This window comes from Oncorhynchus mykiss, chromosome 10, assembly GCF_013265735.2.
Source record: "Oncorhynchus mykiss isolate Arlee chromosome 10, USDA_OmykA_1.1, whole genome shotgun sequence".
Lineage (NCBI taxonomy): Eukaryota > Metazoa > Chordata > Actinopteri > Salmoniformes > Salmonidae > Oncorhynchus > Oncorhynchus mykiss.
The window spans coordinates 75473042-75483347 of NC_048574.1; the positions used below are offsets into that span (position 1 = coordinate 75473042).

Consider the following 10306-nt stretch of genomic DNA (forward strand, 5'->3'; position numbering starts at 1 on the left):
CCCCATTAGTTCCTGCCAAGGCAGCAGCTACTCTTCCTGGGGTTTATTATGGATCCCCATTAGTTCCTGCCAAGGCAGCAGCTACTCTTCCTGGGGTTTATTATGGATCCCCATTAGTTCCTGCCAAGACAGCAGCTACTATTCCTGTGATTTATTATGGATCCCCATTAGTTCCTGCCAAGGCAGCAGCTACTCTTCCTGGGGTTTATTATGGATCCCCATTAGTTCCTGCCAAGGCAGCAGCTACTCTTCCTGGGGTTTATTATGGATCCCCATTAGTTCCTGCCAAGGCAGCAGCTACTCTTCCTGGGGGTTTATTAAGGATCCCCATTAGTTCCTGCCAAGGCAGCAGCTACTCTTCCTGGGGTTTATTATGGATCCCCATTTAGTTCCTGTCAAGGCAGCAGCTGCTCTTCCTGGGGTTTATTATGGATCCCCATTAGTTCCTGCCAAGGCAGCAGCTCCTCTTCCTGGGGTTTATTATGGATCCCCATTAGTTCCTGCCAAGGCAGCAGCTACTCTTCCTGGGGTTTATTATGGATCCCCATTAGTTCCTGCCAAGACAGCAGCTACTATTCCTGTGATTTATTATGGATCCCCATTAGTTCCTGCCAAGGCAGCAGCTACTCTTCCTGGGGTTTATTATGGATCCCCATTAGTTCCTGCCAAGGCAGCAGCTACTCTTCCTGGGGTTTATTATGGATCCCCATTAGTTCCTGCCAAGACAGCAGCTACTATTCCTGTGATTTATTATGGATCCCCATTAGTTCCTGCCAAGGCAGCAGCTACTCTTCCTGGGGTTTATTATGGATCCCCATTAGTTCCTGCCAAGGCAGCAGCTACTCTTCCTGGGGGTTTATTAAGGATCCCCATTAGTTCCTGCCAAGGCAGCAGCTACTCTTCCTGGGGTTTATTATGGATCCACATTAGTTCCTGCCAAGGCAGCAGCTACTCTTCCTGGGGTTTATTATGGATCCCCATTAGTTCCTGCCAAGGCAGCAGCTACTCTTCCTGGGGTCCAGCAGAATTAAGGCAGTTATGCATTTTTAAAAACGATACAATGCATTCACAACAGATTTCATAACATGTTACTATAACAGTATGTTACACACACACACACACACACACACACACACACACACACACACACACACACACACACACACAGATGGAGAACAACATGTCCTCACCTCTATGAAGGGTTCTTACCGTTCCTTCCTCTGTCCCTCTCCCAGCCGTACCCCCACTTCATGCCTCGGCGAATCACAGGGCGTCGTTACCGCTCCCAGCAGACCGTGCCCCCGCCCCCCTACCACCCAGGCTTCCTGCCTTACTTCCTGTGAGTACTTCTTCTTCTCTTGTTGTTGTAGCATCACCTGGTATGCAGTAAACGTTGGAACAAATCATGGGTTTATATGGTATAATACAGTGTGATGTTATATTAGGCGTGGTGATCATTTTGTTTATTCAAATGTATCTCCTCTCTCCCCCTCTTCTCTCTCTCCCCTGTCTCTCCATCTCCTGTCTCACAGGTCGATGCTTCCAGTGGGTCCTACAGTCGGTCCTACCATCAGTCTAGAGTTAGATGTGGATGATGGAGAGGTAGAGAACTATGAAGTAAGCTAGCTACATCTATATGGTCTAGTGTAGTGGAGGTAAGCTAGCCACAGAGCTAACTATACATCTATATGGTGTAGTGGAGGTAAGCTAGCCACAGAGCTAACTATACATCTATATGGTGTAGTGGAGGTAAGCTAGCCACAGAGCTAACAATACATCTATATGGTCTAGTGGAGGTAAGCTAGCCACAGAGCTAACTATACATCTATATGGTGTAGTGGAGGTAAGCTAGCCACATAGCTAACTATATGGTCTAGTGTAATGGCGGTAAGCTAGCCACAGAGCTAACTATACATCTATATGGTCTAGTGGAGGTAAGCTAGCCACAGAGCTAACTATACATCTATATGGTCTAGTGTAGTGGAGGTAAGCTAGCCACAGAGCTAACTATACATCTATATGGTCTAGTGGAGGTAAGCTAGCCACAGAGCTAACTATACATCTATATGGTGTAGTGGAGGTAAGCTAGCCACAGAGCTAACTATACATCTATATGGTCTAGTGGAGGTAAGCTAGCCACAGAGCTAACTATACATCTATATGGTGTAGTGGAGGTAAGCTAGCCACAGAGCTAACTATACATCTATATGGTCTAGTGTAGTGGAGGTAAGCTAGCCACAGAGCTAACTATACATCTATATGGTCTAGTGGAGGTAAGCTAGCCACAGAGCTAACTATACATCTATATGGTGTAGTGGAGGTAAGCTAGCCACAGAGCTAACTATACATCTATATGGTCTAGTGTAGTGGAGGTAAGCTAGCCACAGAGCTAACTATACATCTATATGGTCTAGTGGAGGTAAGCTAGCCACAGAGCTAACTATATGGTCTAGTCAACTCTAATGTAGTGGAGGTAGTTTTAATGAACTACAGTCTGGTGTTGGCTGAAGCATCTAGCCTCGTGTTAGTTCCAATAGCTAATGCCTAAGGCTTCAGCTCAGTGGGCTAAACGGATTAAAACCTGTTGATTAGTGTGTACATGTACACAATGCAGAACATGATAGTGTCTATCAATCCCAATGCTGTTATGTCCTCAAGGCTGAAAGCACCTAGGGTAGATGGGAGGACAATAGGCTCTTCTCTGACCTTTAACCCCTTCTGTCTGACCTCCAGGCCCTGTTGAACCTAGCAGAGCGTCTGGGCGAGGCTAAACCCAGAGGACTGACCAAGGCTGACATAGAACAACTTCCCTCCTATCGCTTCAACCCCAACAACCACCAATCAGAACAGACACTGTGAGTAGAGTCCCTTCAACCACGAATCAGAACAGACACTGTGAGTAGAGTCCCTTCAACCACCAATCAGAATAGACACTGTGAGTAGTCCCTTCAACAACAACCACCAATCAGAACAGACACTGAGTAGAGTCCCTACAACAACAACCACCAATCAGAACAGACACTGTGAGTAGAGTCCCTTCAACCACCAATCAGAATAGACACTGTGAGTAGAGTCCCTACAACAACAACCACCAATCAGAACAGACACTGTGAGTAGAGTCCCTACAACCACCAGTCAGAACAGACACTGTGAGTAGAGTCCCTTCAACCACCAGTCAGAACAGACACTGTGAGTAGAGTCCCTTCAACAACCACTAATCAGAACAGACACTGTGAGTAGAGTCCCTTCAACCACCAATCAGAACAGACACTGTGAGTAGAGTCCCTTCAACCACCAATCAGAATAGACACTGTGAGTAGAGTCCCTTCAACCACCAATCAGAACAGACACTGTGAGTAGAGTCCCTTCAACAACCACCAGTCAGAACAGACACTGTGAGTAGAGTCCCTTCAACAACCACCAGTCAGAACAGACACTGTGAGTAGAGTCCCTTCAACAACCACTAATCAGAACAGACACTGTGAGTAGAGTCCCTTCAACCACCAATCAGAACAGACACTGTGAGTAGAGTCCCTTCAACCACCAGTCAGAACAGACACTGTGAGTAGAGTCCCTTCAACCACCAATCAGAACAGACACTGTGAGTAGAGTCCCTTCAACAACCACCAATCAGAACAGACACTGTGAGTAGAGTCCCTTCAACCACCAATCAGAACAGACACTGTGAGTAGAGTCCCTTCAACCACCAATCAGAACAGACACTGTGAGTAGAGTCCCTTCAACAACCAATCAGAACAGACACTGTGAGTAGAGTCCCTTCAATGTTGTTGATGCGTGGTGTGTATGTTGTATTAACGTTGTCTCTCTGTTCCAGGTGCGTATGTTGTATTAACGTTGTCTCTCTGTCGTATTAACGTTGTCTCTCTGTTGTATTAACGTTGTCTCTCTGTTGTATTAACGTTGTCTCTCTGTTGTATTAACGTTGTCTCTCTGTTGTATTAACGTTGTCTCTCTGTTCCAGGTGCGTATGTTGTATTAACGTTGTCTCTCTGTCGTATTAACGTTGTCTCTCTGTCGTATTAACGTTGTCTCTCTGTTGTATTAACGTTGTCTCTCTGTTGTATTAATGTTGTCTCTCTGTTGTATTAACGTTGTCTCTCTGTTGTATTAACGTTGTCTCTCTGTTCCAGGTGTGTATGTTGTATTAACGTTGTCTCTCTGTTGTATTAACGTTGTCTCTCTGTTCCAGGTGTGTATGTTGTATTAACGTTGTCTCTCTGTTGTATTAACGTTGTCTCTCTGTTCCAGGTGTGTATGTTGTATTAACGTTGTCTCTCTGTCGTATTAACGTTGTCTCTCTGTTGTATTAATGTTGTCTCTCTGTTGTATTAACGTTGTCTCTCTGTCGTATTAACGTTGTCTCTCTGTTGTATTAACGTTGTCTCTCTGTTGTATTAATGTTGTCTCTCTGTTGTATTAACGTTGTCTCTCTGTTGTATTAACGTTGTCTCTCTGTTGTATTAACGTTGTCTCTCTGTTCCAGGTGTGTATGTTGTATTAACGTTGTCTCTCTGTTGTATTAACGTTGTCTCTCTGTTCCAGGTGTGTATGTTGTATTAACGTTGTCTCTCTGTTGTATTAACGTTGTCTCTGTTGTATTAACGTTGTCTCTCTGTTCCAGGTGTGTATGTTGTATTAACGTTGTCTCTCTGTTGTATTAACGTTGTCTCTCTGTTCCAGGTGTGTATGTTGTATTAACGTTGTCTCTCTGTTGTATTAACGTTGTCTCTCTGTTCCAGGTGTGTATGTTGTATTAATGTTGTCTCTCTGTTGTATTAACGTTGTCTCTCTGTTCCAGGTGTGTATGTTGTATTAACGTTGTCTCTCTGTCGTATTAACGTTGTCTCTCTGTTGTATTAACGTTGTCTCTCTGTTCCAGGTGCGTATGTTGTATTAACGTTGTCTCTCTGTTGTATTAACGTTGTCTCTCTGTTGTATTAACGTTGTCTCTCTGTTCCAGGTGTGTATGTTGTATTAACGTTGTCTCTCTGTTGTATTAACGTTGTCTCTCTGTTCCAGGTGTGTATGTTGTATTAACGTTGTCTCTCTGTTGTATTAACGTTGTCTCTCTGTTGTATTAACGTTGTCTCTCTGTTCCAGGTGCGTGGTGTGTATGTGTGACTTTGAGTCTCGTCAGCTGCTAAGAGTCCTGCCCTGTAACCATGAGTTCCACACCAAGTGTGTTGACAAGTGGCTGAAGGTGAGACACAGACGGTGATATATCTATACAAGAGGCTTTAACAGACAGATGGCGATATATCTATACAAGAGGCTTTAACAGACAGATGGTGATATATCTATACAAGAGGCTTTAACAGACAGACAGATGGTGATATATCTATACAAGAGGCTTTAACAGACAGATGGTGATATATCTATACAAGAGGCTTTAACAGACAGATGGTGATATATCTATACAAGAGGCTTTAACAGACAGATGGTGATATATCTATACAAGAGGCTTTAACAGACAGATGGTGATATATCTATACAAGAGGCTTTAACAGACAGATGGTGATATATCTATACAAGAGGCTTTAACAGACAGATGGTGATATATCTATACAAGAGGCTTTAACAGACAGACAGATGGTGATCTATCTATACAAGAGGCTTTATTTAACAGACAGACAGATGGTGATATATCTATACAAGAGGCTTTAACAGACAGATGGTGATATATCTATACAAGAGGCTTTAACAGACAGATGGTGATATATCTATACAAGAGGCTTTAACAGACAGACAGATGGTGATATATCTATACAAGAGGCTTTATTTAACAGACAGATGGTGATATATCTATACAAGAGGCTTTAACAGACAGACAGATGGTGATATATCTATACAAGAGGCTTTATTTAACAGACAGATGGTGATATATCTATACAAGAGGCTTTAACAGACAGATGGTGATATATCTATACAAGATGCTCTATTTAACCGACAGATGGTGATATATCTATATAAGAGGCTTTAACAGATGGTGATATATCTATACAAGATGCTCTATTTAACAGACAGATGGTGATATATCTATACAAGATGCTCTATTTAACAGACAGATGGTGATATATCTATACAAGAGGCTTTAACAGACAGATGGTGATATATCTATACAAGAGACTTTATTTAACAGACAGACAGATGGTGATCTATCTATACAAGAGGCTGAAGGTGAGACAGAGATGGTGATATATCTATACAAGAGGCTTTATTTAACAGTTAGACAGCACAACTAGATGAAACAGTGTTTTGATCAGGTATCAGGTCTTCATTCTACAAGCTTTGTCATGCACTGTAAAGTGAACATCGTGCATGACTAGTAGAATTGTCTCTGTCTCTCTCCAGGCTAACAGAACGTGTCCTCTCTGTCTCTCTCCAGGCTAACAGAACGTGTCCCATCTGTCGGGCGGACGCCTCCGAGGTCCATCGGGATTCTGAATGACCTATGACCTCGAGCCCCACAGATCTAGGATCCGCTCAGCCTCCCCACATCCTAACCTGACGCATTTAGGGAGTGGAGGGAAACACAACAGGCCTTAGATCAGTGTCTTGGAGCAATGCCCCCCCCCCCCCCCTCCCCTTCCCCCTCCGCCAAGTGAACTCTTTAAGAAATAGACTCTGTCTTCTTCCTATGATTATGGTATTCTAATAATGGCCTTTTGACTGACACACACACAAACACACACACACACTCACACACACACGTACGAGGGGCAGTTGGACTTTTCCCCCTTTTTGTACTGTCCTTACCTTCCTGAGTCATGATTGGAGTTGTCATATGAACGCTGTGGAGAAACTCGGACGTGTGTCGTTGTCCTGACTAACCCAGTGGAGGAAATGGAAGCCCAAAGATTCTGACCATTATGACATCATCATCATCATTGTTGTTGTTGTTAATATGAATATTCTGGTGGTGATGAATCAGTCAGAACCTGGATTGAGATGTGTCTTCACTAGTGGGTGGTTATTTTGGTTTATTATTAAGGTGCTTTTTCTTCATTTTTATCATTTTTTTTTTTTTTTAAGTGTGTGTGCTGTAGCACTCCTACAAAACACATCTACAATGTGTGTCCAACTGAAACCGAGAGAGAACGGAGGACAACACAATCTTTACATTGTTGTTAGTGTTGGTTTATGATCTGGGTGGAGGAAGGTGTGCAGAAATATAGCGTTGTCAGTAATGGGGGAAGTGTGTTTGTATTTAGAACACCAGTGTGTATTATTTATGCAGTGCAGTACACTGGGCTTTCCGCTCTGATTGGTCGATGCTGTGCACTGAGACAGGAAGGGGAGGGGCTTCCAGGGAGGAGAAGGGCAACAGAACCAGGGTAGTTGAGGAAGGGGAGGGCCTTCTCTCTCATCACTCCTCTCCCACTCATCCCTCTCTCTCTCTCTCTCTCTCTCTCTACTTTTCTGTTCACTCACTCCATGTTTCAGAGAGATGGATCAGCCTCCGTTATCTCGGCTTACTCTCTCTCTCTCACACTGAATGCACAGCCCCCACGCAGCACAGGAGTGTGTGTGCGCTGATATTATTGGTCAGTTGCTTAGGAAGACATATGATAGTGGTCAAATCTCAAATGAAACCATCTCTTATCTATCGACCAAAAGTAATGAACCATCTGGAGAATAAGGGTGTCATTTTGAGATCCAACCAACGTTGTTTCACTGGTCGTTCAGATCACGTTGAGAAGGTGAGATTATCTGAAGTTTAGTTTTAAGGCACATAATAATAATAATAATAATAATAATGATGATGGTGGTGGTGGTGGTGATGATGATGATTGTAGTGTGGTAGTATCACAGTTAGGGTTTAACTCCTTGGTAAAAAAAAAGGGACATGTGTTTTGCCTGTCGACCCACGAGTGAGAAGATCAGTGCCTGGTTTCACTCATTCGTTCACAATGACTCTTCTGTTCAGTCTCCATTTATCCCCTCTTCCTCCTGTAGGATTCTTCTCACCCCCCTCCCCCCTTCTCTCGGTCCCTTCTTCATCTCCTCTTCCTCCTGTAGGATGCTTCTCACCCCTCCCCCTTTCTCTCGGTCCCCTCTTCCTCATGTAGGATGCTTCTCACTGCCCTCCCCCCTTCTCTCGGTCCCTTCTTCATCCCCTCTTCCTCCTGTAGGATGCTTCTCACCCCCTCCCCCTTTCTCTCCTTCCCCTCTTCCTCCTGTAGGATGCTTCTCACACCCCTCCCCCTTTCTCTCGGTCCCCTCTTCCTCCTGTAGGATGCTTCTCACACCCCTCCCCCTTTCTCTCGGTCCCCTCTTCCTCATGTAGGATGCTTCTCACACCCCCTCCCCCTTTCTCTCGGTCCCCTCTTCCTCATGTAGGATGCTTCTCACCCCCCCTCCCCCTTTCTCTCGGTCCCCTCTTCCTCCTGTAGGATGCTTCTCACACCCCTCCCCCTTTCTCTCGGTCCCCTCTTCCTCCTGTAGGATGCTTCTCACCCCCCCTCCCCCTTTCTCTCGGTCCCCTCTTCCTCCTGTAGGATGCTTCTCACCCCCCCTCCCCCTTTCTCTCGGTCCCCTCTTCCTCCTGTAGGATGCTTCTCACACCCCTCCCCCTTTCTCTCGGTCCCCTCTTCCTCCTGTAGGATGCTTCTCACCCCCCCTCCCCCTTTCTCTCGGTCCCCTCTTCCTCCTGTAGGATGCTTCTCACCCCCCCTCCCCCTTTCTCTCGGTCCCCTCTTCCTCCTGTAGGATGCTTCTCACCCCCCTCCCCCCTTCTCTCGGTCCCTTCTTCATCCCCCCTCCCCGTTTTCCACTGTGTCCTCTGTCTACCCAGTGTCTTTAGAAGTAGTCCTTATTAACTGCTGTCATAAGCCCTACATAAGGCTGTCTTAACATACACAATGTCACCCTATGTCAAGTTTATGTCCTGGCTTCCTACTGTCCTTCACCCACACGGTGTCACGATTCACGTTCTATGTCAGAGGCTCACAGCAACCTTATGTAGGCCTTACGACAGTCTTAAGTAGGGCCTTACGACAGCTAGTAGAAGGGGAAGGTTGTATTAAACCATGTCAGCCAGGCACCTGCAGTGTCCTAATATCTAAGAGATGCCTTTTTAAAACCCAGATTTACCCTCCTTAAAGCCATGTCACCAGTAGGTATGTTAATGACCTTTTTAGATCAGCGTTTAGCTGGGACAAGGTCTTCACCCTACATGATGAAAATAAACCATTCTCTCCAGTGTCCAATGTTGCCCAGCTCTGCGATTTTAAAGGCTCAAAAAAAAAAAAAAAGTTATTGGCCGTAGCCATGGCAACAGGGTTTGAAAAAGCTTCCGTTCTCCTGTTCTGTTTTTTTTTTGTTTCCTGGTTTAAAGGCGTTATACTGTCGTCATGGCGTCCATTGTGTGTCGTAGGATTCTAATTATTGTTATTGTTTCTCCTGCTTGGTACACGACTAGCAGTTACCTCATTGTCTCGATGTATATTCAGATACAAATATAGGACATTCTGAATTCAGCTTTTCATATTGTTTATTTTTTCCTCATACCATTTGTCCTTGGGTTGTTTAAAAAAACAAAAGTTATCATTTATTAACAACATGACGTCGGTAGCTTTCTTCTCCATACTGTATCATATCTGTAACCAAAATCATTTTGAAGGCTTTGATATTGCAAATTTTTAACAAACATTTGTACATTTTTAATGAGAGTTATTAATAGTGAGGCGTTACTAAAGTGGTGAAATGAATTGTTATTTTTAATCCCTGTCCCCAGTCTTTTTGGATTTCAAAGGCTGCTTCTATAATAAATGTAGAATTGCCAAATCATGGTCTGTTCTCCTTTTCTCTCACATTCTGTCGTTCTGTTCAACCTCCTGTCCTCCTGAGGGGCGGTGGGTTTAACTTCATTTAACTGTGCAATGGCATCTCTTTAGTAACTGTTCTAGTCCTATATAAAGCACAGAGGGGACTAGTTATTCTGTTCTACTCCTATATAAAGCACAGAGGAGACTAGTTACTGTCTGTTCTAGTCCTATATAAAGCACAGAGGAGACTAGTTACTGTCTGTTCTAGTCCTATATAAAGCACAGAGGAGACTAGTTACTGTCTGTTCTACTCCTATATAAAGCACAGAGGGGACTAGTTACTGTCTGTTCTACTCCTATATAAAGCACAGAGGAGAGTAGTTATTCTGTTCTACTCCTATATAAAGCATAGAGGGGACTAGTTACTGTCTGTTCTAGTCCTATATAAAGCACAGAGGGGACTAGTTATTCTGTTCTACTCCTATATAAAGCATAGAGGGGACTAGTTATTCTGTTCT

General features: G+C 44.1%; 1 protein-coding gene across 4 annotated transcripts in view; it reads left to right on the forward strand.

Moving 5' to 3' along the window:
* Positions 1 to 8477, forward strand: part of LOC110511403 (E3 ubiquitin-protein ligase RNF38-like) — a 58085-nt gene extending 49608 nt beyond the window's left edge. Inside the window, exons 9-13 of one of the 4 annotated variants that reach the window (XM_036933989.1) lie at positions 1236 to 1339; positions 1533 to 1617; positions 2734 to 2855; positions 5122 to 5221; positions 6373 to 8477. In XM_036933989.1, the coding sequence (XP_036789884.1) occupies positions 1236 to 1339; positions 1533 to 1617; positions 2734 to 2855; positions 5122 to 5221; positions 6373 to 6411 (450 nt within the window). In that variant the 3' untranslated portion in view covers positions 6412 to 8477. The remainder of the gene's footprint in view (positions 1 to 1235; positions 1340 to 1532; positions 1618 to 2733; positions 2856 to 5121; positions 5222 to 6372) is intronic. The other 3 variants (XM_036933988.1, XM_036933986.1, XM_036933987.1) reach the window with 3 other exon arrangements.
* The last annotated feature ends 1829 nt before the right edge of the window (positions 8478 to 10306 follow it).